Raw genomic sequence first — 27,886 nt, forward strand, 5'->3', positions numbered from 1 at the left:
CAGGAAGGTTATGGAGATGATGTCTGCGAAGGTAAATATGTTGCAAGATGAGAGAGCTTGTACCTTCACACTCCTTGATAGTCAGATTGATAGGAAAAATTATTGATCTGGCCTAGATACCATTGTTTTTGGTTACCTCATTGAAATATAAATGTTTTATTGTCTGTCAAAAAGTTACATAAATGTTACTTTAACAAAGCTCAACAAAAAAACAATCATGCACATTTTGAAAAACACAAACACACATATGTAAGCCGCATCAGGAGTCGTTCTGACAGAGATCCACCTCAAAAAGCATCTCTTATACCTACCAGGGTATCACTACTGGCGAAAACCACTTTGTAAGAGCCAAAGCAATTCCAAGGTGAGACACAATGGTAAATGTCCCAGTGATGAAAGGTGCATTTTGACAAAATTACATGGGTCAGAGACTGAATGTCATGTATTTTCTTTTATTTAGGACAGTCCCTACGAGGCCCCAGTTTGTTGTAGTTTTTTCTTTTTTTGTCTTTTTTTCTACAAAATAGACCAATAACAGTATTACAAATAATTAAAATCATTACATCATTCACAGGGATACAGTCATTTGTACATTTATACAGAAACAGAGATAAAGGTTCAAATTGCAATCACAGTGGCAGGGATTGAGAGGAGAGGTGTGAAAGGCCCAATGTGTTTTAGGGAAACCAGGAGTGGGATGACAGTGCGAGAGTGTGGACAGAATATTGTTTAAAGGTAAAGAGATGCCGCAGTGCAGTTCAAACTTGGGATCACCATATGAAAGGATATAAGTACAGTGCACAGTGTAAGAGTTATTTTATATATTGAAACAATTACAAAAAATGTGCATGAATACTGTACATGGAGAGGGAACAATAATGTTGACTTGAGGTCTGGTGGGGGCATCCATTTTGGTTTACTTTGTTTACTGACAGCCATACAGAGATGACTGAGTTCTGAAATGACAGCAGCAGCAGCAGCAGCAAAAAAAAAAAGAAAGTATTTTCAGCAACTTTGAAACGGTGTGAACTTTCTTCACACAGCCTCCTTTGCGTTTCAAAAAGAGTAAGATGCTGTGTTATGTCAGTCTTTGTCAGATGCTGTTTCTTACTGAAATTTATGTTCACGATAAGGAAAATGTTTCTATTGACAGCCATATGATGTTTGACCAAACATTAAGCAAACATGAATGAATTTGCTAAAGGTATGCTATGAATTGTCAAAAATTTGGGACAATGTGCATCCTTTTGTATGTTCAAGACTGGATTTCACTCCATGCTTTCCATTGTAGTTAGTTTGACAGGATATCTAGAACACAATTCATACAAGGACACACAAAATGGTACAACTGGTATTTGGAAGCACTTTAAAACAACAGCTCTATAGAAGTATTGTATCTTATCATAATTATTAATTAGTCACATGTGGAAGCCAAGAAGTAATATTGAAACAGAGGCTTGACCTAGATATTGATCATTGATCTGTCTAGTCAGATCATGATGTACTGTGTCTGGATCATATTGTACTACTGCTCTGGGTTGGAATGTTTATAAAAGTGTGACTAAATATGATGTTGTACAACATTTCAATAACATTGGTAGTATGATAGTAATATGAAGTGGAGATATGATTCTAAGGGGTACCTTAATTGTACCAATAGAACAATATCAATGACTTGTGGCAAATGGCTAATGGTGAAGTGCTGAGACACATTGGAAGTGTGCAGGCACTGCAGCACTTAAGGATCCCACAGATTTTTGGCTGCTTATAACAACACTTGTTAAAAACGGTTTAAAAAGTTTTCATGCTGATCCCTGAACCTCAAATACAGTACAGTATGGAGTATCAATGTGTAAACGTGTAGTGACCTGTGGTGGCACAATAAGAAAGAGGTATGCCTATATATACCATACTGTAGGTATTGTATGTTCCTATACAAAAGTGTTTACATGTAAAAAAAAAAAAAAAAAAAAAAAAAAGATGTTTCTAATGTCATCACTTGCAAAACAATCAGCATAATTGTCTCTGGGATGATTCATTACCATGTGCTTCTTTGCTTTTCTGACAATACCCCCCCGTGCATGACTTTTATTAGATTGAGTGAAAATTCACAAATCTATTGTCAAAGGTAAATAGTTGTCATAGCAGTACAGTATAAAAATCACAAAACATTATCTCAAAATATTTAAAAAGAAACAAATATGTATACATGTGGGAATAGTAGTTCAGTGGAGTCTTCTAAAACCAGACTCCCTTTAGAATAATTTCCCACTTTTTGTGGTGAGCTGCCATATTGGCAATTACAATACACCTGGCCTCATACCGGAATGTGGCCATTTTGAACCATAAAGGTGCTTTTGTCATAAAATGCCAAAAACTGTTCATAAATCCTCAAAACATACAGTAATAGAGAAAACCATGGGAAATATAAATCAAAATGTTTTGAGGAAGGGAACATCTTACTTAATCATTCAAGGTAAACATACAAACAAAAAATAAGAATGCTTTATTTTACAATCCTATCATACAGTTCATAGCAACTACTTAGGATCAACTCTAAAATGCCTTTGTGGCAATCACTTTCATGTGTATGTATTTACTTGACACTATGCGGCAATTAGAGAAATAATACGCTTAAATAATGAACTTCTCAAATGTTCATGGTACTGTAATTATGGAATAGGTGGTATAGATGTATTACTATGTTTCTTTAATTTAGGAGACTATAGAATAAAGCATTTCTAAAAAGCATGGCAAACTAAAAACACATTGCAACTGAGTCAGTCACATCCGCAATGACACAAATTGCATGTTAATGTTGACAGTTTGTTGTTTAAAATAGTTAGCAGCATTCAACTGCTGCAAACTATTGGTGTGACAAAAACAGAAAGTCAAATGCATCTGATATGTACAAGAATGACATGCATGGTTCAGTACATTTACAAGCTGTTGTTTCAGAATGTTGAAAGAGTGCTTCGGTTATAAAAAGGTTTTTTTTTTTTGAGAGAGAGAGAAATAGATAGAGAATAAGGGGAAGTGTAGGAAACAGAACTATTCATTACACCTTTTTCGGCGTGTAATCAGGATGTTATTCACAGGGTCAGTCAGTTCTCCTGGGCCAGGCTGGATGGTCAGAAGATGAGAGCCATTTGAGAAGCTCCTGTTTTTCCAGCCCATAACCCTTGTTACAGACCAAGTCAAAGCATGCAAGACCATGGAGCTACACAGTTCTTTCACTTGTTCATATTGCCTACCCACAAATCATTTGCTCCATTCAGAATGCTGGTCAGGTCTGCTGAATAATATCAGAGCTGGATGGTAGAGAATGATGTGGAGGTCCCACTAGGCAGGGTCCCAACACTTTTCATTAAAGGCCCTTTTAAAGGGCAGGTTCTCTGCTTCATTTCCACCTGGGAGTCAACATAAATAATATACAACATACATAAACAAAGTCATACTAGTTAACAAAGACTGCAGCTTCAGTAAGAATACGCAGAGAGACTGAAGTCAGACTTGACACGGTTGTAGACTCAGGAATGCTGCTGACTGCACACGGGGACTGCTGCGGTTCTAACTGAACATGAAACTGAGCAGACTGGACAGAGGATGTGAGGGCTGTGGTTTACTAACTATCATGGAGCACAGCGAGTAACTGAACACAGCTACCAACTGAACTGTCCAGTCCGGCAGAGGGTGTGAGCTGGGTGAGGTGTGGGGTTTAGTGGGGCCCACAGTCTGAGACAAAGACCAGGCTGGGGCCGAGGCCTGGGGATAGGGGTCCTGGCTTGATGTCCTCCCCATATTTAAGGTCAGACCTCTATAGAGGTTATCTGGTTCATCTGGGCCCTCATGGACTGAATGCTGTTCAGGATCTTCTTCTGGTGTCCAGCAAGCGTCACCCCAATTCTAAGAATGTCCCTGTAGAGAAAGTACAATCAGTACAATGACACAGCCAAGATGGTCCGAGCAATGTTTGTGAGAAGGTGTATTGTATATCAATGAGGATGCCTACAATACGGAAGCCTGCTGTATGGAGGGCAACTTACTCCATGGTCATTTGGGAGACCACGTCAAAGCTTGTGAACTCTGCATTGGCAAAGTTGTCTTTGTACTGGCCCATCTTGATGGCATCCAGCCATTCGTCCACTGTGCTGAAGGATGCAAAGTCTGGCGTGCTGCGGTCCAGCAGAGGTAGGTGAACACTGGAGAATATCACAAATGGCCAGTGAGAAAACAAACTGAACATAAATAGGTGTCAGCTACACAATGCTACTTGGGGTATATCAAGGAATTAATTCATTCGTTCCTCCATTCTTTTTCTCATCTTAGACCAGGGGACGTGAACTGACAGAGACTAGGAAAGGAGGTCATCTGAGAGTGGGTTGAGGTGGGGTGACAGTCTGCAGTACCTTGATGAGAGAGGTGTCATGGCCTTCAGACTGTTGGGGTTACGGATCATCTTGTCTAAGGTGTTGACAATCTGGCTGAACTTGGGACGATTGTTGCGATCCTTCTGCCAGCAGTCCAGCATGAGCTGGTGCAATGCACTAGGGCAGTCCATAGGGGGCGGTAACCGATAGTCCTGTTCTATGGCATTAATCACCTGTGTGCAAAAGACACAGACACAATAAAAACATCAACATTTCCAAACTTTTTCATTTTACACCAATTTGATCCACAATTACTTTACTTTATCTCTCACTCTCTGAGAAGAAGTATAAAAAGGAGACAAAGAAAAAGAAAAATGAGAAGAAGAAAAAAGAAGAAGAATTTGTAGTTATTCTTATTTTTTTGCATTTGGCTCAAATTATCCATGTTACTGGCTTCCAGTGCATGCTTACATCTTGATTACTCATATCCCAGTATGGCCTCTCTCCGTAAGACATCACTTCCCACATCACAATTCCATAGCTCCACCCATCACTGGAGGAAGTGAATTTCCTGTACTGTATAGCTTCAGGAGCTGTCCATCGGATGGGGATCTTTCCTCCCTGACAAGAAAAAGAAAACTGTGATTACACATCCACTACCAAACTAATGTTGACTGAGACTACCATTGACCTGAGGAAACACTCACCAGGGCGCTAGTATAGGTGGGGTCTGAAGTGTCGTCCTCAAGAAAACGAGACAAACCAAAGTCAGACACCTTGCACACCAGGTTGCTGTTGACCAGGATGTTGCGTGCTGCCAGGTCGCGGTGGACGTAGTTCATGTCACACAGGTACTTCATGCCCGAGGCGATGCCACGCAGCATGCCCACCAGCTGGATCACCGTGAACTGCCCATCGTTTTGCTACAATGCAGAGAAAAGAGAAAGAAACACTATTGTTGTTGTTTTTTACTCTTGTGACTTCAGATTTGTGTGCAATTTTTCTCTCGATCCTAACTTCTCGAACCAAAAACATGGAGATTAGGAATCTACAGTGTTGGCCTATTATTACCCTGAGGAATGAATCCAGAGATCCGTTCTCCATGAACTCAGTGATGATCATGACAGGACTGCTTTTGGTAACCACGCCCTCCAGGTGGATTATGTTGGGGTGGTCAAACTGGCCCATGATTGACGCCTCAGAAAGGAAGTCTCTCCTCTGTCTCTCAGTATAGCCAGCCTTGAGGGTCTTAATGGCCACCAGGATCTCTCTCTTCCCAGGGAGTCGCAGGTTCCCACTGCACACCTCCCCAAACTCTCCTAGAGGGGTCGGATGAGTATTGTTCAGGCTTATGGTTAGCTGGGATTAATACCATCTGACACCAGACATAAAGACCCCCACACTATGAATGCATTATCCTCCCCTGTCTGCTTGTACTGCCATCAACATTTGAATGTATTTTTATTTATTCAGTGTATGCCACATAACAAAATATAATTTACCTGCACCGATGACTTGCTCAATCTTCACACACGAGCTATCTATCTCCTTGGCAAACTCTCTGACTGCCTCATTGGGGTCCTCATACGTAAATGGGTCAATGTAGATTTTCATTCCGGGGGACACTTCTCAAGAGGGAAAGATGGATGTTATATAGACAGAGAAAGATGTGGGGACATACACAGAAACATCTTGGCTGGCTGGCTTGGTGAATGATCAAAACTGACAATAAGTTACTCACTATGCCCACTGGTGTACTGCTGCAACTTGTCTGTATACTCAGACTCCGGTCTCTCCACAGTTCTTCTGTTAAGAAGAAAGAAGAAGAAAAAAAAACAGTGTTAAGACCTTCATTACACAAACAACAGCACAACAAATGCATATTATAATAGGTCAACCACAAACCCTATAATATTAAAACTTTTGGCATTGAGTTGAGTGCGTTGTAAAAGTAGGCATTTTTTGTGGTAGGCCTACATGACCAATTGGCTCACCGATTGCAAACAATTACAAACACAACAATGGCGATGATGAAGACTACACCCGCAGCAGCTGAACCAATGATGAGCGGCAGTTTCTCCTGTATGCTGGACTTATATTCCTCTGCAAATACAAACAAATCCTTCACTGATCCTAAAACAACCTACTTGACATATGTAATTGCTCAGTTGACATCAGATCAATAAATAGATTTTCCTTTCTTTGTCAAGATGGTTGATAGTGGGATACCTTCAGTCATAGTCTGAAAGTACATCTTTCCGCTGAATCGTCCAAACCCAGCCACGGTACGAGCCCGCACCTGGAACACGTAGATGGCCCCGGCCTTCAGGCTGCGGATGACGGCCGTGTTGGTCTGACTCCTGACTACAGAGGAGTTCCACTCTGCCTGACTCTACAACAACACCAAAGTGTACAGGATCTCTGAATACTCCAGTGGTTTGAATACTATAACGTACCATTTGGAGATGACGTCATGGTAAATGGAGCCAAACAAAAGTACAATCTTCGTTTTGAGCTGAGGTACCTTTTCATAGTACTGCAGCTCATAGTCAAGGATGAGGCCGTTGGGCTGGTCAGGCTGGGACCAGGACAGAGTGATGCTGTCAGGTGTCCGACTGACCTGGTGCATGATGGACACAGCGGATGGTGCTGGGGGTGGGAGACAATAAAGACAGTGTGATGCAGAGAAGGAATCAGAGAAAAGACAAAGAGAGGAGAGTGGGAGGGGGAATCGAGAGCGGAGAGATAGAGAAGGAGAGACAGATGCACGAGAGTGCCTTCGTAATGAGGTCCTAATGAGGCCCTAATGAGTACATGTTTATGCAACATTTGCGCTTCTTATTATACATGTAATTGCTGCCTGGTGTGACATTTGAACGGGTCCCGGATCCAGAGAGTGAACTGAAGCTCATGGGAACCAGAGGTTTCTTCCTTAGTTTCAACTCAGATGCTAACTGAGACAGACAGGTAGTGCAGCAGAGAAAAGAAACACAGCAGGAGTTCTACAATACATACTGGCTCAGTGCAATGAGCACATTCATTTCAACCCTTTCAACATCTTGAAGAGACGGAAAGGTCTTTGAAACGAGTCAAGTATTTATCAATAAGTCATAAATCGTGATGAGTAAGTAATATCATTAGAAACAGTCTCATTGAGCACAGAGAGGCGCCAGTTGGTTCAGTACCAGCTTGGTTGGTGGTGATGTTGACTGAGGAGTACTGTGGTGAGTAGGGGCTCTGGTCTGACACCCCGTTGACCGCCTGGATCTCAAAGGTGTACTGCGTGTGTGCTAGCAGGTCGCTGATGTGCACGCGAGTCTCGGTCAGGCCCAGCTGACGAGGCACAAACTGCACGTTGTCTCCGCAGCGCGTGCACCCGCCCCGCCCGCCGCCGCAGCTCTTGCAGATGATGTTGTAAACCACGTCGTCCCGGCCGCCACCCTCACGCGGACTGCTCCACTCCAGCCTCAAGGAAGTCTCGTTCACCATGGAGATGACGTTCTGGGGTGCGGAGGGTATGGCTGTGTAGGGTAGGGTCAGGGTTGGAAAATTTATATTTCAGATGGATTAGATACCACTGTCATAATGCATTTAAGCAAGGCGATTGAATTGAAAATAATCAAAGTGCATTTTAATTACTGTAGCATCTAATAATAGGACACTGAATTCATGAGTGTCATGTGAATTGATTTAATTCAATGCCATTACGCTTCAGATCAACACCTCAAGAATGGGAAAGGCAGTGAAAAGAGCAGTATGCTTCAACAGCCCAGTTAGACATGAGACACAAAGGCTATCCATGCATGCTCATTTCAGCTTTTTCATCACAGAGACCCTGGTGTGAGCCCACACCCCATTGTGGTTCTGTTTTTACATTCTAAACAGCTGCACCGCCTCACAAGGGACAGACTTATGCAAATCTCTCCAGCTATTTTTCTCCAGGGTCCTTTCAGACTTGTTACACCAATGGAGGACGCATTCCACCAGCCCTCAGAGGTGGTGACAAAGGACGGCCACCTCATGCCAGGATGAAACATAACCTCCTGGCATGCCTTCAGGCGCCATGCACGTTGAAGTACTCGTCACGTGGGCAGATTCTGATGTGAAATTAATGATGAAAGGAGAGTTTGTAAAAGAGTGGGCTCAAAAGGTTTTTGATATGCATTTGCAGCTCCATCTTAATGCTAATTGTACTATGCACAAAAATGCATTCATCTACAAAATGATCAAAAGGAGAGGGAAGAGGATATTTGAGCAGCTTGCCTGCTCCAATGGCTACATATCAGTCCTGTGTGGTACAGAAGGATAAATCTCAGCCTGAATTCTGGGTTGGTATGCCATCTAGGAGGTAGTGTGGTGGTAGTGTGTCATCCAGTACGTACTTGTGCAGGGCATCTGAGGCGGGTCGGAGTCAGTGCGGTAGTAGCCATTGCGGCACACACAGTTGGTGGCTCCCTCATTGGTGGTGCGACTGTTGATGGGACACTGAAGACACTTGTGGTCTCCCTGTGCTGGCTTGAAGAACCCAGACACACATGCTGCAGTAGAGAAGGGTGGGAGGAGAAAGAGAGAAAAAGAGAAGAAAAACAAGCGAGGAGGCAGAGAAATAGTGGAGGTTAGTGGGAGGAGGTGAGAGAGAAAAACATGGGGGAACAATTCAGGGAAATGTATGAATGAACCTATTATGCTGAAGAGTGATACACTGTAAATTCATACATCCAACATAAATTCCCCAGACATATTATAAAAGATTGGTCTTGAAATACACAGAAATATTAGTCTCAGGATGTCACTTTTCATATGGTTCATTAAAGACAAGACAGGAAGCCAGGGCTCACAGTTCAGCTTTGGGTTTCATGGTACATTTGAACCTCTGGGAATATGGGAGATTAAATGGTTGTACAGGACACCAGATTTACTATTGCAGTTTTCCTGTGGCCTTTACAATATATATGAGTATTTGTTTTTGAAAATCATATATTATTTTCAACAGTCCCAGTGCCATTACATTGATAAAAAACAATGAGTTATTACCAAGTTCTTATGGTACTATTATGGGCAGCTGACCACATCATCTGATTCCCTGTGATTGACAGGACAAACTACGGCTCTATAGGCACAATGATTCTAGCAATATTCATATTAACCTTGTACTGACTCTAACCTGAACCCTTCCTGTTTGGGTGTTTAAATCATGGATGAGCTGAGGTTAACATTGCCACAGGTTTTGGGAACTACTGTACAGTAATTAAGATTGTTTGATAAACATCTCTTTGCCTGGCACAGCAGACAACATTGAGTGTTATTCTTAGGATATTCTAATCATGTTATTTTCCAAGTGGCCCAAGTTAAATCTACATTTGTTTGTAGCAATGCATCCTAGTCACAGTAGGCCACTTAAGAATGCCAGTCAGACAGGACAGCCAATAGGGTCAAACAAAAGGATGAGTCTGTGGGTGGAGGCATCAGAGGAACACCCACTGGTGGCTGAGGAGACGTGATGAGCGAGAGGGGAGAGAGAAAGACCTGATTGACAGCAGAATAATATGGGTCAGAGACAGAGCAGGGGACAACTGTGCATGTTATATATGGCCTTCAGTCTCAGTAGAGACAAAACCACCACCACCATCATTAGGAGTGTTATGAAGAGCAGTTAAATATCCAGGAGTATACATTTTTCTGCATATCCAGAGATCACCCAGGATCAAATTCCCAGTCTGCTGACAATATATGATGACAGATGTCAGGCTTGAGGATCCATACCACAGATCAATAACTGGTGTGTGAACTGTACTATATACCATTACCGCTTGGAACTGAAGTGGGTCAGCCTGTCTTGTGTTCAGAAATGTATGCCATCTGTAATACTAGGCTCCCACTGCAGGCAGTAAAGAATTTCCTAATGTACGATCATGAATAATGTAGATATGATGGAGAGGTTGCCAGTGTGTGTGTGTGTGTGTGTGTGTGTGTGTGTGTATGTGTGTGTGTGTGAGCTTGTGTGTTTTTTTTGCATGTGTGTGAATGTGCCAGACATGGGCAAACAGAGAAGCTGGCATTGTAATAGCAGTCAGGCTACACTGTGGGAACTGTCATAGCGACGTGTTGTCATTGACAACGTGTTGCCTGGGGCATTCCCTGAGCCTGTGTTTGAATGGCTGGTTCAGAAACTTTCTGTCTGTCAACAAAGACCGAGCCAGAACTCATTGGGAAAACAAACATACAAACACACACACACACACACACACACATACACACACATACTGTATATTCAGTCATCTTGGCCTGTGTGTGGTGTGTGGTCTACATTAAGGAAAGCTGTCGTAACTCATTTTCAAGCAGGGTGCTTTGGTAGGACAGAGGTTAAGGACAGCATGTATGAGAAAATAGGAAAATATTGGTGACCCAAGACGTTCTGTTAGTATTTCCTGTATGTGGGAACATTTTCTACACATCATATCCAAGACAGAGTGTTTAGTCTCAATGCTACATGAACCTTAATTCCGCCTGATCTTATCAACACTCTCGTTTATGGCACGAGAGAGTGTGGATTCAGAAGGGAATTGGATTATCTTGGAAGTTTTCTCCAGAGACTGATACACAAATCTCAGAAGGCTGTTCCTTGGTACACTGTAGTTCTTGTCTGACTGAACCTGAAATAAGTTCTTCTCAGTTTCTCTGTGTTCTAAAAGAGAACAAGTTATCGTAATGGGATATTTAGAAGCAACTCAATGATTATACGGCATATTGAGTGAGTGTGAAACAAGGCGAGGGATCCATAACCTGATATCCAGGCTTAGCTCAGTGTGGGATGAAGGAGGTGTAAAAATATGACAACTCCATCTAAACCACACAAGGGTGTTAACTTCTAAACAGTATCTTGTTATAACCATGAACCAATGTTGCCACCTACAAAAGCCTTTCTGTTGAATTGCAATAATGTTTTTCCATATCACAGCAGAGGGGCTTCATCATATTTCAGAAAAAAATAAGTACAACATAAAGTATATTTCAGCTCAATAAACAACAGATGGAAAATGTATCAAACATACTGACATCTTCATGACCATTTTCATTCCCCTTGGACTGTCATTTTATAAACTAAGAAGAAATCCTTCATTCTCATTGCCATCTGTCTTGTTACTGCCACTTTAGTACTTTATCCCTATGTACTGTGAAGTGTCCATGGTGTATTGTATATATTATTTGTTTTGTCTCTTTGCCTCCAGGGTGTTAGACACAAAAGTGTTACGAAGTGTTTGTGAGTCAGTGTATGGGTGTGGGTGTGAACAGAAGAGAGAGAAAGAGAGAGAAAGAGAAAAATAAAGAGTGAGAGGAGATTGGCAGAGAGAGAGAGCACTCAGGTTGTGTGTGTCAGCAGTTACTGTAGCACACCATCATTGACAGTGACAAGGAAAATTCCCACCTCTGCTTGTGTGCATTCTCTGCTAGCTGAATTAATCAGTACACAGAATCAACACTGCTCTTTGGCATCTGTCAAGTGAAAGAGCATAAGCATTGTGCACATAGCTCGCTAAAAAATGAAGAGGTCAACCGCAAGTAACCACTGCTCTCATGTGGACTGAATTTCAGAGCAAAGAGAGGGAGGATGTGGATCTTCCCCATTATCCTTCTTAGTCTGGTTTTGATGCAGTACTCTGCTTTTCTCATCTGGCTGTAAGTAAAACTGAGAGCTGGGAGGAAGGGAGAGAGATACAGAGCAAAATTTAGAGAGAAATGGAAAAAGTGACAGTGAGAGAGAAAGGGAGTCTGACAGGTAGCGTCTGTTGAAAACAGCTCCAGAGACCTTTTTCTGTCTGAATCCTAGGGGCCTGGATGCTGAGACTCAACTCCCACCGGGGGTCTTTGATCAATGGGGCTGTTGGTGATGACAACAGGACACCTGCACCCTGTCAAAGGAGGGGCAAGCCCCAGCAACAATGTGTGGACAGCCACCAATCAGCGGGGATTACGGTTCTCTCCACCCTATCAGAAAAGCCCTTCTGAAATCTAGACCAGGGGCACCATGAAAAATAAATGGAAGATAGACTGAATAGAACTAACTAGTGTATTTTCATGCTACAGTATGTGCTCTTATATACCATTGCAAAATTGGTAAATGCAATATGTACTAAGCACTGTCTACAAAACGGCATTCTTCCAAAGTAAATACATTCTTAAATCATTTAACTTTTCACTCTATCACTTAAACATTAAACATACGTTATTTATATATTTTCCCACAAAAATAAAGAATGATTCAACATGATGTTCAATACTATTCATATGAGGTGAAATTTTACTTTGCCCTTATCTGAGGCTTAAACAAACTGGACATATAGCAAAGGTCAAATTATAAACAACACCTGAGTTTGGTGCAGCATCTGGTAAAGAGCGGGAACGTCCATCAAAGATAGAGCACTGCCTAATTCTCAAGCAATTATATTACTAAAAGAATAACAGGAGAACAGAACACAGTACTCATTCTGTGTCCTTTTTGAGCCTGTTCATTGAAATCAGCATACAGTGAATTGTGGAGATTACGGCCCGCTGTTTCCCTGAGCTTGTGATCTGACCAGGAAAAAGGGTGGGAAGAGGATTTCTTCTAGTCTGATTACACATTCAGAAAACAATTGTGGTAGAACTTCAGGACATATGGCCATGTAGATCTCACAACCCAAAAATCACGGAATTAGCTTGGTGGACATAATAATCGATGGATGAATGAATGGAAGGATAGATTGACAGTTGCGTAGGACAGTGGGCTGACATATAAGTATGCTGATCATTTCTCAGGGATGCAATTTAGTCAGTTTGTCCACTGATAACGCATGGACAATTCCTGGAGAGCAATGCTAGGCAAGAGTGTACAAAGAGGTACTTACATACATCCTAGATAAATGCTCTAAGCATATTATTTCTACTTGAATTAACAATTATACTGCATATAGTATGAGTCTCAAACCTTTGTAGACAGCTGGGATTAACTCGTGTCATCGCTTCATCGCTGCAGTTAGAAATAAGGTGTTGACCAAATTAAGCCTGTTTTTGTTTTCTTTTATAAAATAACACAATACAGACTAAAATCAGGCTGGATTTAAATCATTCCGGGGTCTGTTAACTAGCGTCAAGTATGGTACCCATGTGTTTTTGATTGAAAAAAGCTTTGCAATTTATGTTCCTGTACAGTTACAGTTATGATGCCCTACAATGTAGTCCATAGGACCATCTGCCAGTTTGAGGTGATAGGGGGGTAAATAGTGTGTTGCTGTTCATGTTGCAGTAATGCATGTCTAATCTCATAGTGACCTGTTTCTCAGAATCTTTTAGTTTACTGGCTCAAGTACAGTAGTATTTTGCCACATGCATTTTTTATTTAATGTCAATTTTCTGTCATTTTCAGATTACTTTGCCAAAAAGACTCTAGAGTCCAATACATTTCAAGAGTATACTGTAGTCAGAATGTTCACTGTTTTGTGTTGATTTAACCACTGTAGGACAGCAAGTGAGGCAGTTGTCTCTCCCTCTACCAGATTCTGGCATTTTTCTGCCTTTTTCCCCTCTCTCCCGGAGAACATCTACTTTGGCAGCAACTTACATCGTCTCCCAGGGATAAGCTAAAAGTTGACCAAAACCATTTCTTTGGAGTCCCTGACCTATAAGGTGCCATTAATTTCCAACATAGCAAGGTTGACACAGTTTACATTTAGTATTTAAGCTGGGTGTGTTTGATTTTGCTGTCCCAGAACTATAGAGCCAGTGAAACATCAAGAAAGCCATAAACCTGCTAATTCCACAAGACAAATCAAGTGTCTCCAAGTCATTAAAAGAAACCCAATACTATGACTAGCGCCCGCACCCAACCCAAGGTCTTCACCTGTCTGGCCCCCCAATGGTGGAATCATCTCCCCACCTCCATCAGAGACACTAACTGTCTCCCCACCTTCAGGAAAAGGATTAAGACGCACTTGTTCCGGGAGTACAACGGTACTTAAGAAAGATTTGTTGGATCCAATGTTAGGTTATTTCCTCCGGGAACACAATGACACTTATTGAGGGAATTCTTGCACTTGTTGGTTAGTTTTTAACTGATTTAACTACTTGAACTCGCTTTCCTACAGGTACACTCTTGCACTTTTTGAGGTTCATGTTGTTTCATTTGTAATTTGTTCAACTACATGCTCTCATATTTCTTCCTAGTGGCACTTATTTTCTTTTCACAGTGTATGCTTCATGTTTTGGCTACCCGCAATGTTTTTGGGGCTATCTCGTTGTTTATGATCATTGACCTATGGACTTTTGTAAAGCTCTCTCTTGGAAATCGTTTTGGTTAAAAGTGTCTGCTAAATGAATAAATGTAAATGTAAGCGTGTCAATACTTCTCATCATTTCCAATTTGAATATGTCCATATGTCTGCTGAATCATTGTTTGTACTGAAGGTACCTCATCATCTCTGAGTCAACAAGACTATGTGTATATTTGTCTGTTCGCAAGCATAGCGTTAATTAGGCCCCGTTCTTCTGTTTTGGGGGCTGGTATGGGCCTTATTCTCACAACACAGAGAAGTGAGTTGAGCGATCTTGGCATCATGAGAGCATCTTGCTTAAACGGTGGAGCTGTGGCTGAGTTTTTGCCACATTATTGCCTAAGGGACTTGGAACTGAGCAACACTGAATATGCACCCTAATAAGGTCTTTCCCGGAATACATGACATTCTGGCTTTTAACAGGCCTTACATAAACCAAAGAGTACAGTTTATTAATATATGAGTTCCCTATAGGTTATATATAGCAGATAGTCTAGATGAGTAAGAAGGTGCCTGGTGGTATGCAGTCACTGTGCTCCAGCAGTTGTCTTAAGAAGCATGTCATGTCAAATCATAATCAAGATGTCTTCTGAAATAATGACTTCAGAAAGGACTGAAGCGAATGAGATGACACAGGGGCAGTCACGTTTCGGTCTCTGGGCGCAATTCTGGCTCTGTGACAGTGCTTTTGAACAGCTGGGCTATTTCAGGGCTTGTCCATTCAGAGAGGAACCAGTACGGTGTGCATACTGTTAGGAGAGGTTGCTCAAGGCTTCATTAGCTGAGCTTAAAATTTCTTATACAATTGTTGAGAGAAACTACCCAGGATACCCCCATCTACATGGAATGAACCTTTACATGATCATAATTAGTCAGTTATCACTGCCATTAAAGCAGGAAACTATCCAGGATTATTTTCAAGATATGTACAAGGTACAACACACACACACACACACACAAGCACACGCACAATTCCACACACACAGAGCATAGGCCAAGGATATTACCTGTGGGCTGAGGATATCTCTATCCATCAGCTCTCCCAGATGGTCATTGAGATTCTGTCAGCAGCACAGGGGCAAATTCTGCCAAAAACCCTCCCTTCCCTCCAGGACAGAATGGAAAACACCTTGTCACTTTGTCTCTCTATTCTTGACAACTTGGCTGACGTGTGTGAGTGCATGTGTGCATGCATTAATGTGTGTGGGTATGCATGCATGTGGGCACAGTTGATGTGTGTGTGTGTGTGTGTGTGTGTGTGGGGGGGGGGTTCTTCTCTCCACACTGACAAAGATGAAAGATAAATCACTTCTTTAAAGCCTTGTCATAATCGCTGGGGTGTCTTAAACATTAGACACAACACCAATTGTTTCCTTTTCTCATACCAACTATCACAGCTGCTGATTTTCTCAGCCCTACAATGTTTAGTAAAACAAAGACAAATATTGCATATTTGCCAAAAATAACAACAAACATGTGAGCCCACAAATCTTTCTAAACCATATGCTTCTATAACCAAAAACCCCAAGGGCAAATATCCAAAGGTATGCTCACTAGGTCTTCAGCAACCCATAACTTAATATCGTCTGGTTGATGTTTCCACCTTTGATAATGTGATTGGGCATCAATGGTCAACACCAGGTGAGCAGCGAGTCTTACCTCTGCAGACTGTGCCATTCTCCACCGCCTCAAACCCGGCTTTACACATGCATCTTCCGATAGGCACCATCCACTCTCCGTCCCCATTACAGTACAGCTTAATGGGCACATCCACCTCCTCCCCATTGGGGACACACACCCCCCTTGCCGCCACCAGGGAGGTGCTCTCTGCCCCTGAGAGCGTCTCTGAGAAGACGGCACCGTTCTGGACCACACGGGGGCACTTTCTGTAGAAGACGCGCACAGCGATGAGGGACATGCAGGCGCCATAGTCCTGGAAGGCCAGGTAGAAGCCGTGCCGTGAAACAGGGCCGAAGCTTCGCACCTCCGTGTTGATCTTCATCACCCGCCCGCCCAGGTCCACCTGGGAGAACGACTCGTCAGCCGCGATGGTGTCCACCTTAATCCAGGGGTTCTCCATCCAGGCCGGGGACACCTTGTTGGCTGTGTCTGAGTCTGACTCGTAGTAGTAGAGGTTGAAGGTCTCCTTGCAGGAGCCGGGGACATTGGGGATGGAGCTGCAGTCGCGCACTGAGAACTTCATCTGGACATGGATGCGCTGTGCTCCTCGTCGCCGTATGTACTTGGTCCTGACCCAGTTGTTCTGATTGATGTCGAAGACGTTGCATACCTGGTACGTGCGGATGGTGTTCATGTTCTCATCGTAGCCGCTCACTTCTTCCCACTGTGGAGAGAGAATGGGTAAAGGTAAGCCCCTGAAGCTAAATGCTTTTCTATGTTCTTGGTCCTCTTTATTGGCTTGAGAAGCTGGCAGTCAGAACATTAAGTGGTAGCATCGCCAAGAAATCCCACTCTACTCACAGCGTTGACATAATTCCACTCTGTTTATCTTTCTGACACCACAGACTTTGTGAATTATTCATCGAACCATGACACGACAATTTCTCTCACCGCTCCAACCACTAAGTGGTAAGGCCTTTTCATCTACCTTTACTAGATAAATTCCCGTAAAAATATATATTTATTTAATTCCTGTTTTACCATATTGTAGTCACATTTAACTGTGGAGATTTGTACTCTGAAAAGGAAAGAACAGGAGGGTGGCCTTTTGGAGCCTTTGAGCCATTGGTTGTCAAGGAGGACAGATGGGTCAGAAGATTGTACTTTAAATACAGCCCAATAGGTGTTTAGATTTGATCCTGTTGCCTATATTTACTTCAAACGGAGCATAAATATAACAATTAATTTTATGTACTTACCCCTTGTGATGGGTAAATGGTCCAACCCAGCTCTGCTGTGGCTGTGGTGGAGTCCATGAGGATTTCTGCAGAAAAACATAAAGAGTTTAATGGACTGGACTAGAAATATATATAATATCTGTAAAACACAAAATTTGGCTAAGCATGATCACTTTTTGATAATCATAGCGTATCTTTCTGTAAACATTCATAATCCTGGAGAATTTGCTTGTGCTTGTTTTCCCAAGTAAGATATGCTCCAATGAGTGGACTGAGAAATACAGTGAGATGATAAAATGTGCCAAGGAAGCACTACCTTCATATGTCATATTTTACAGATGGGACAATGATGTCTCTCGTGGGGGACCATATGCCTGAGCAGTGTTGGGTTTGCACAGTGTTCATGGCCATAGAGGGGATTACCAAAGACAGATATTAGATCATTATATTGCTGGTGTGCTGCCATTAGCTCGGAGGACCACACAGTAGCACACACTCTAGCTATGGTAGGTACAACAATAGATTGCGACATCTGCTCTCTCTCTCTTTCTCTCTCTCTTTCTCTTTCTCTCTCTTTCTCTATAATACGCTTACACATTGTCACTGATCCATATTCACTGAATGTCTGTATCCTCTCATCTATACTTACAAGCCCACACCAACACACATAAAGACACAAACACAGCCAAGCCCATAATCTCTGTGGCCAGTCCCAACAGAGGAGGGAGGGCAAGTAGATGAGTGTTGCCCTGCTCCACTAGTGTATCCTGACACATTTTAAATTATTCACAGGCTGCTATCTGGGCAGTGCTGCTGAGTGGGACATCCTAAAAAGCTGGTCTCACTTGGTGGCAGAGAATAAAGGAGTGGGATGAACTGGTAAAGCACCACCATAGTTAACAAAATGTGTCAAAAACAACAGAATGCCACATAAACGTTGAAAGAAAGACACTGTTTACTTATTATATCTGAATGGATATAACAACTAAACTTATATGATTTTTACATAAAACTGGGTTGGAAGAAACTGTCCAGAGTCTTTGGGACCTGAAGGACCCATGTTTGGTAAGGACGAGCATCCATACATATTTTTGCACAACTCTTTCTTATTACCTGTCATGTCACTATGGCCTTCATTCAAAAGAAAGGCGGTCCAATTACAGATCAAAATGAACCATGAACTGAATGAGCCAGGTACTGAAAGGGCCAATATGCTCATGTTCTTGTCTGTGTCCATTACCAGAAGAGGCCTACTGATCATCATCACCAGCTGAACCATGAGAGACAAACAAAAGGACACAGAAGAACATAGTGGACCATCATGCATACTGAATGGCTACACTGACTTTCAACAAACAAATGTGGCATTCTGAGGCATTTCATTATCTTTTTTTCAAGAAACTTTGAATAACCTACTGCAAGCTTGAAACCTAGGTTAACAGTGATTGCTCTAGACTCATAACACAAGGGCATTTTTTAGTCAAGTTTACACAAAACACCACCGGCATCCCAAATCAACCCTGAACACGAGCAACCACTGTTGCTTCCAAATGGGACATTTTTCCGGGTGCTCAGTTCCTGTTAGTATCAGTAGCGATTAATGAGGAGCAGGGAGGGAGCGGCGAGCCAGGTGTCAGAGCCGCCGCTAAACGGGAATAAAGAGGCCGTGTGCACTGACCCGCGACCAATTCCCATGGACTGAGCCAAGAGGGTTAGGAAGGGAGTGGGTATGGGTGGGAGTTAGATTTGGAAGGAGGAGGAGAAGGAGAAGGAGGAGGGTATATGTGGGTCTATGTGCCTTTGTGAGTCCTGTGTAGAGTCAAAAGACAGTACAGGTATATCTGATGATGTCTTAAGTAAGACCCAATGAACTTTAATTAAGTAACATCTGTCGGTTGAATGAAGGTGGTTGCGCCACACAGTATTCAACCTTGGGGGATGTAGGTTGACATTTGTGAAGAGGATGGCTTTGATGAGCCACAAAACTGTAATCCTGTACAAAATGTTTTTGTTCAGGATCTACAAATCCTATTCTACCTAAAGACTTCAGAAACATCAATTCATGTGGCACGGGGACACAATGTTTACCACAATGTGGTAAATGGGGACAGGGTGAGCTTAGAGGGGGTGGTGCATTGGTGTGTCATCTTGTTCTGTGACTAGACGTTCTTCACAACAATTCAGTTTCTGTGTAAGCATGAGAGCGTGCACAATGTTGCTAAAATGTACACACACAAATGACAAGTAATGTAGCGCAACAGCAGCAAATACTGTCATTGACACAATCTGAAAAATCCAGTTTACCACAGAATTATATTTCAATTAACACTTTAATTTTAGGAAATATATCTGAAACTGTAACTATATATTTGATGATTTTATGGTCAACATAATTTGTTGCAAATTGCAGTGGTCTGCGCTTCTGTGGATCTGCGGTTTTTAGCTGGGTGGTTGAATTGCTTTCTACACACAGTGGCTTTCAAAAATAACAAACACTAATCCATCATTAAACAATCACTTCACAATCAAATCCATTATAGATCAACCGTCCGCAATCTACGATCAATTCTGTAACCAAAATAATTATTAATGCATATAGAGAGAAAATAAAGTTTCTCTTTTTCTCCTTCTCCCTTTCTCCCAACTCCCCCCTTGCAAACCCGCTCACTCCATCTGTCCCTGCATTCCTGCAATATATAGAGCTCTCTCTTTCTTTCCATATTTCAATGAAAAGTAGGGCAACGAGGAGAAGAGTGGGGCAACTAAGTCCAGCACACGTAATCCTTGTAGGCTGCGCCACGCTCTGTACGCCACACTGGATTAAACCCAGGGGGAAACATCGTAGGGCTTCACTTGGTTTTATGTCACTGTGCCGCTGCACATCTCTAAGACCCACATTTGATATATTTCTGTTTGTTTGGCCTTGTGTTTACAGCTCTATATTGTAGCAGCAAAACAGATATACTGAAGCTGTTGCAAGTATTTCATTTAGAAGCATGGTATTTTTGGATAACTAAGATATTTGTGTGCAGACCTATTCTGATGTTAAAAGTGATACATGTTTTGCCCTGCACAAGTTAAAGCAATCAAAAAATACTTTACTTTATGTACAACACCCAGTTGTGTACCATTGTAACAATGTATCACCCCATACTGCTGCATCATTGCTGCATTTCAAGAAACTGGACAGGTAATGGCAGAAACTAAATGCAAAGACTGCATTTATAAACAGCATTTTTACTCATTGTCTGCTTTCTTAAGAAGAACTATGATAACTCTCATGGATAGCTTTAGAGCCATGTTGAATTATTCATGGGGTGTTAATTAATTCACAGCATAGCTTTGATTCACCATGACACGCTGAAGTTGAGAAGTCTCCCAGACCTCCCAGCCTTCCCAAAGTCTCAGATAAACACTCTGTGGCAACTGGCAACTATTCTACAGTAGCAGGGAGACCAGATACTTCATTGTTAATTTTATATTAGCATATCTCTAATTGTACACACCCACAAGACCTCTTTTTAACAGCGGGAAATGCTCCCAGCAGTGTCTGAGCTGAGGGAGTGAACTATACACTGAGATTAGAGAGAATGAACTCTTTGGTTAGTATTATCATTTGAAAAACATATTCTGAAAGCAGAATCTGTCCCTGTAATACAATCCCAAATGGTCCTTATGTTATTTTTGTCAGAAGCTTGAACATTTAGACTTCTGTGGGTAAGGAGGAGGAAAGCATTAGTGATGTGGGTTTGCCTTCGATAATTAATATATGTGGAGTTAAAGTGTTGAGAGTTTGTAACACTCACACAAGGTAGACTACTCACTAGATGTTCATATCACTCTGACTCGTGTCACATTTCTTTAAGTAACTAAAACAGATTTCTTTTTTTACTGTGTACATTTGGTTTCGTGTTTAGAAATGTAAAAAACGAAATGAAATTATTCTGTTTAAGTAAATAATAAAGTTGGCTATTATATGTTTATTTGATTTGGTGCTATTTCTCAAATGTGGATGCAATCTTATCAATTTAACATAATGACAGCTTGAAAACATCATTCTTTTTGAAGAATCACTACTTACCTCTCACTCTCACAATCAAAACACCATAAATTGCAGTTCTGCTGATACAACAACAATGGCTTACTCCACACTTGGATTGTGTATCACACTTTTTCAACTCTTACAAGAACCAGAGACAAGGGCTGATTCTCCTTAATAGAAGGGGCGAACTAGGGTGAACTAGGGTTGGGGAGAAAAGGGAACTGGTGAAAAGGGTCCAGCTGACATTAGAGATAAGGGAACTAGTACATATGATGAATCATGAGTAAATAGGAACAAATTAGAAAGTCTAGCTTTTTCTGTCTTCCTGTATCAACTGCTGCATTGCTTAATAAACCCTCAAGTTGCCTTGATATTCCACTCCAACTTTTTCTTTTGACCCAAAACCTTTCTGTTGAACAAAAATATTCTACATTATATAAACACAAAACAGATTCTGAAGATCCTTTGTTGTTATTTGATGAGCTCTGATACAGGGGGTCAAACACAAAATACACACACAAATGCACATTTCAAGATAGACATATACACATCGCATATGTGCACACAGACACAGACACACACACTCTCAAACAGTGACAAAAAATAAACAAAAAATCACACAAAATGTGTTTGAATGAATAGAATAATTGGTATCCATTGATTTTGTAATGCTCCAGTTCTGTCACTCACAGGACCTGTAACACTACGGAGGGGTTGGAAAACATGATTGATGACGCTCAAAGCTCTGAAATGTCACCATGTGAACAGTATTGCACTCATTAATATGGAGCAGTGGCTGAGCAGTACATTTGTCATTTTGTATGTGAGGGACTTCGAGCCCAACATATCACGTGTCTCACTCGCTATCTGTGAAAACTTTACATTGACATTCCCCGCCACTTGTCTAATAGTTGGCCCATCCTGTGCTGAGATGAAGAGAAAAAGTAAAGACAGAAATCCTAAACAGATTATGTCTGGCTGTCTAGTGTCCCCAGCTACATGAACACAACAGATAGTATTTGTCCATAAATAATGTCCATTGAGAAGACTTTAACTCATGATCCTATTTATCAACTCCATGTCCAGTTATAATGTATTGGATTATAATGGATTTGTAATCTTACTGTTTGAATGAGAAGTAATGTCTGTTTTTAAGCCATTGTTGAGCCCTGCGACTAAATATGTGGAACATAATACATGTACTGGTGTAAAATATGTATGCAAAAAGTCTAAAAACCTTTTAAATGGTGCTGTTGTGTTCATATGCCTTCATATGGGTCTGTAAACAGAATCCAATATCTTAGTTGATGAATGTCCAGACAGTTCCAAAATGTACCTTCCCTTTACAAATCTATCACAATTCTTAGGATGGAGTGTACATTTTCTTTTTGTTGTTTGAGATTTTGTTTTTTGTTTCAAAGTGTCTTAGTGTTTTGTATCCCACCATAGGGTAACACAGAAATATCTAACTTGCTGTTTTGATGGTTGATATGTCCTGTCACTGCTCCCACAGGGGAAAGACGTTGTGCATTGAATAGAATAACACTGAAATGGACTGACTAAGAATATTTATTTTAACAAGAAAAATTGTCTGCAAAGGGTACTGAGGCCCTGCAGGTCTTTTCTCAAACACAGTATTACTTTTAAATAGTTTATTGTCAACCACAATGTGTTAACCTTATTTTAGCTTGGCCATGGTTAGCGGGTTAGCATTAGCTTTCAGACAAAAGCTTTGCAGGACTAACAGTAGTCTGTCCACAGCCGTGCTTTGGGAAATGAGCAGATATCGCTCTGTCATAGGACTGTTTCTATGCCAGTGAACACGGCTAAAAGAAGAGAACAAATGTAACATAAAAGCAAGCACAGTGCACCGTGAGTGAGAGGGAACCAGAGAGTCAGGTACAAGACATTGCAATTATGTGGCAAACATTTACATCTGCCATTACTCACAGGCCTCAGTACTTGCCACATCTGACCAAATACCCAACCTCTTTACTAAAGCCATTCTTTTTGATCAAAAACACAAGCAATGTTTGTAAGGGCGTGAATAAAGAAAAAAGAACAGAGTAAAAGAAAGAGAAAGTAGGAGATATAGAAGAACGAGAAACAAGAAACAAGAAACAAGAGAGAGAGAGAGAGAGAGAGAGAGAGAGATAGAGAGAGAGAGAGAGAGAGAGAGAGAGAGAGAGAGAGAGAGAGAGAGAGAGAGAGAGAGAGAGAGAGAGAGAGAGAGAGAGAGAGAGAGAGAGAGAGAGAGAGAGAGAAAGAAAGAAAGAAAGATGTGATTTTCCAGACTATGCAGGCCAGAGATGAGTCGATGGCTTCTGACGTGGCTGAAATCGGTCAGGTCTGCCTGCTTACATAAAGGGCTAGGGAACATGGCGGCTGAGCTAGGGGGAGGTCTCAGTCCTGATCCAGAGGGACGGGAGGGGAGGGGACAGGAGGCAGAGACCAGACCAGGCAGACGTCACATGATGAGGCCCAGAGCTGACAGACAGACATCACGTGATAACCAGCACCACAACTCCACGTATTTGGGTTAACTGATGAGATGCAAGAAAATGTGGACCCACTCTGCTGGTGTGGTATGGTGGTATGGTCTCCTCACATACAGTCATGTGCAATAGTAAACCACACAGTAATAGTAGTGACAACTTTCATTGGTTTCATAGGCAATAGAAAAGACAGAGAGAGTCACATGCTGATAACTAACATTCAACTTTATCTAGGATATGGGAACAGTCACTGGAACAATATCATTGATTACATTTGGGAAAACGTACTATTTGTTTCGAGCGCAGACCATGCCAAACTAATTTAACCACTTTGTCTGATCAATGAGCTCTTACCCCAATAGAATTACATTTGATAGTCAGTGCACTATATAACTATAGAACTATACAGTAACATTATGCTAGACACATACTGTAATTGTGACCCCAATAACAATTAATGTATCACTGTTGTGAGAAATATTGTGTTGCAAGATATGTAACAAAAGAAAAGTAATATCACAAAACTTGTGACCTTATTTTTTGTCTTACTACAAGTTCTCCATCAGATCTTTGTTAGACACATGATGTACTTTCACCCAGTTACTACTACAGATCAACGAGTGTAGTGAATTGTATTCTTATTTAGGATAAACAAATGTCCTAATATTAGGCGAGATGGAAATCCAACTGCAGAAATGAAATTACGCAATAGTGGTGCAAGTTTAATGTAATCCCTTGAAGTTCTCCACACCAACTAAACTCTACTTAAGTAGTTTACTCTTAACTCCTGAAAATCCTCAGGACAGGCCAAACAAACTGCAGGACTAAATCAGCTTTTCAATCAAAAAAGTCTGTCCATGCTTTTAACAGATCTGCGGAATTTCCATTAAATGTGATCATGGGTTAGTTTTGTTTTCCCACAATTGGTCCATATTTTATTATTTCAAAAGTAAAAGAGAATATGTAAAATAGTGAATACGTTTAAGCATGTCTTGTGGTGTTTTATGGATGAACCAGGTCTAAATGGAGGTCTAAAGAATTGGGCCAATACAATGTTTGGCAAAACATATTAGTATAATAATTGTATAATAATTATAGTAGTCACTTTATTATAATTACACTACAATGGGCTGTACCTCAACAGGTGTGTGTCTGACAAAGAGAGAGATAGAAAAGAAACAGACGTGAAAATACTGAGAAAGAAGGACAGAGTGTGTGTGTGTGTGTGAGAGAGAGAGAGAGAGAGAGAGAGAGAGAGAGAGAGAGAGAGAGAGAGAGAGAGAGAGAAAGAAAAAACAAAGTGAGTGAGAGAGACAGGAAGAGAGAGAGATCAAGTTGATGAAGCTATGTTACACAAGGCACAAGAAAGCAATTAAAGTAATGTCAAAATGGCTTTGTTACAATTGCTAGTATTCCATGATAGGTGATAAGTGCATAACAAGTGTTCAATTTGCACTTTCCCATTGTATTGTTTAAATTTGATACAATCAAGTTAAGTACATATAAGGCAAGGTCCAACCTCACCTAGGACAATATATTACCATACCAGGATTGATATCTAGAAAGATTTCCATGCGTTTTCTGTCAAAATCACACAGTTCATGCAAAATCCAGACACAAGATGAGGACCACACACAGACAGCTCACACTGAAAATTGTTGAAGTTAGGTCATTGAAGCCGTTTTATCTTTTGGCAATATAAAACATTGATTTATTGTTTTACGAAGCTAGCAAGCATTTTCATATGTAATTGATATCCAATCAACGGCGCCTATGTGAGTAACATAACCATACAAATTCCGCCGATCTGCATTCACCATCGTCCGATGACAACAGTTACAATATATTTACGTTATTGCTTCATGTATTATAAGGATTTTGTAGGCTACTGCATAATTAATGGTCTTGCTGAACGCATTTTCACATTGACAGTTGCTCATGCACGTTTTAGTTATGCATATAAAATGCGTAATATCTTACCTTCGACAGCCCACACCGTTGGCAATATCCATAAAAAATATAAGAAATCCATAACAACTAAAATCCTTGGCATTTGACTATAAAAAGCCAATGCATTCATAGAAAACATGTCCACCAGCGGGCCATTGACAGCGAATTCATCTATGGATGGAAGCGCAAGTGTTCCCAACCAATAGAATGAATCGGTTATGCTGAGAGAACACGGATCTTAGCCAATTTTGGGCGAAACCAAAGGGGAAGCCTCTTAAGGGGAGAATAACGTATGCCCAAATGTCATATTGTCTTGACTTTACTACGTGTGGAAAAATTAGGTTAGAATATGGAAACCTAACATCCATGTCAATATAAAACTAATTTGTTAAGTGACAACTCACATTTTCATCGTATTGTCAAGTCCTATGTGGCTTCAAACCTTGTACATTGTGTACGACTTTTCACTAGACACGCTGCTACCCTCTGCACATTGCACCTACCACAACCAGTTGCTATATCTTGAAATTACAGTTGACTTGAATGAACATGAAGGAATTTGACAAAAACATCATCCATCCAACAGCCAACTGCAGGCCTACACCTACATCCTCCCATGTAAACAGAATCTGCAAAAACAATGTAATTATTGTTCAATGATTTAGTCACATCTTTACATTCCTCTTAGAGTTTATAATGACTTATGACTGTTATGGTTACAATAGCAGTGCACATGTTTAGATTGCATGAGCGATTTTGTGAGGTTTTTCCAAAAATATTACAATTAGGAACAGTCAATGGGTAGGTGAGGTCAATCAAATTGACACTTAGAGGACTTAATCATATAGACAGAATATAGACCTTGTACAAGTTGCATCATTGTACTCAGAATACACGCTTGTGGCATCCACATCACTGGGTTTGTACAATTTACTGAAGCCATGCTAGTAATACATTTTGAATGTATCTAGTAATACAAATACAAAAAGTTGTAGGTATTATATTTATTTTAGAGACCAAACATCATCTACACTGTGTTTTTGCTAACCCTATCCTTATCAGTCGACCAATAGTGCCACCCTGAGAAGACAGTGGAAACTACATGACATGCTGTGGATTTCTACTAAAATGAACAGAAAAATAATCTGAAATAAAGTAAATACTATAACAGTTTCATTATTTCAATATATGCTTACCATGTTTAAGCTGATGACTTAAAGGTTTTTGCAATTCACAAAAGTAAAAGCACACAAAGTTAATTTTATCTTTGGAAACATGTCTATTGCTGTGACTCTATGATAATATTGCTGTGATTAAACCTTTCAGTACTTTAACATTGTTATACAGACAGACAGAATATGAGGATAATCATGTGGGTGTTAAGGAAAAAGTGGCCCAGTGTCAAGCCCAAACTGGACTTGACACAGTAAACTGTGAGCACCCACTATTCCGTAGTTAGTCTCCATTGTTCACCTCAGACGTGGATTACAACACCTCCAGTGATTGTTATCTGGGCTTTTTAAAACGATACCCATGGATATTCAATGAAGCTGCTTAAAAAGAAAAACGTGAAAGTCATGAGTGGTTGAATGTGAACATAATGGGTTGAATAAAAACCATGACATCACAAATAAAACTGGGTGCTTTGGAGCAAGAAAAGGGCTTTTTGGAGAGATAGTATGATGTCTGGCTGGACCTAGCACATCCTCTCTTCTGGGACCCCCTCAGACATTTCAACGGAACCCACATGTGCATGTCTAGTATCATGGCACACTCTGTGAGAGACTGCAGATGAGCTCTGCTCACTCCCTTTGCTCTCTCCTGCCGCTTAACAGCTGAGAACAGCTCCATGTCAGGAGCCTTC

At 41.1% G+C, this 27,886-nt stretch overlaps 1 protein-coding gene across 3 annotated transcripts; it reads right to left on the minus strand.

Moving 5' to 3' along the window:
* Positions 1-1,960: 1,960 nt before the first annotated feature.
* ephb2a (eph receptor B2a) lies at positions 1,961-26,152 on the minus strand. Of its 3 annotated transcripts, XM_084679598.1 has the most exons (17): positions 26,053-26,104; positions 17,553-17,621; positions 17,441-17,460; positions 16,337-17,021; positions 8,753-8,908; positions 7,556-7,891; positions 6,895-7,019; positions 6,600-6,762; positions 6,365-6,473; positions 6,112-6,176; positions 5,873-5,995; positions 5,442-5,689; positions 5,078-5,293; positions 4,842-4,991; positions 4,410-4,603; positions 4,047-4,202; positions 1,961-3,918 (listed from the first exon to the last, which is right to left on the minus strand). In XM_084679598.1, the coding sequence occupies exons 1-17, from the start codon at positions 26,102-26,104 to the stop codon at positions 3,810-3,812; spliced, it is 2,976 nt and encodes a 991-aa protein (XP_084535724.1). In that variant the 3' UTR covers positions 1,961-3,809. The 3 variants fall into 3 exon arrangements, with proteins under 3 accessions (XP_084535724.1, XP_084535723.1, XP_084535721.1); XM_084679597.1 differs by lacking the exon at positions 17,441-17,460 and having other exon boundaries at positions 17,557-17,621; positions 26,053-26,152; XM_084679595.1 differs by lacking the exon at positions 17,441-17,460 and having other exon boundaries at positions 5,873-5,998; positions 17,557-17,621; positions 26,053-26,152.
* Between the last annotated feature and the right edge of the window lie 1,734 nt (positions 26,153-27,886).

The sequence above is a fragment of the Hypomesus nipponensis genome, chromosome 18 (assembly GCF_054491055.1).
Source record: "Hypomesus nipponensis isolate SF chromosome 18, ASM5449105v1, whole genome shotgun sequence".
NCBI classification, from domain to species: Eukaryota; Metazoa; Chordata; class Actinopteri; order Osmeriformes; family Osmeridae; genus Hypomesus; species Hypomesus nipponensis.

Coding starts and splice junctions, on each gene's coding strand:
- ephb2a (XM_084679595.1), bottom strand. CDS start 26,152: ATGAATGCATTGGCTTTTTATAGTCAAATGCCAAGGATTTTAGTTGTT. Junction 5,999..6,111: donor GCAGTACACCAGTGGGCATA/GTGAGTAACTTA, acceptor TTCCCTCTTGAG/AAGTGTCCCCCGGAATGAAA. Junction 5,294..5,441: donor CTCTGGATTCATTCCTCAGG/GTAATAATAGGC, acceptor TCTGCATTGTAG/CAAAACGATGGGCAGTTCAC.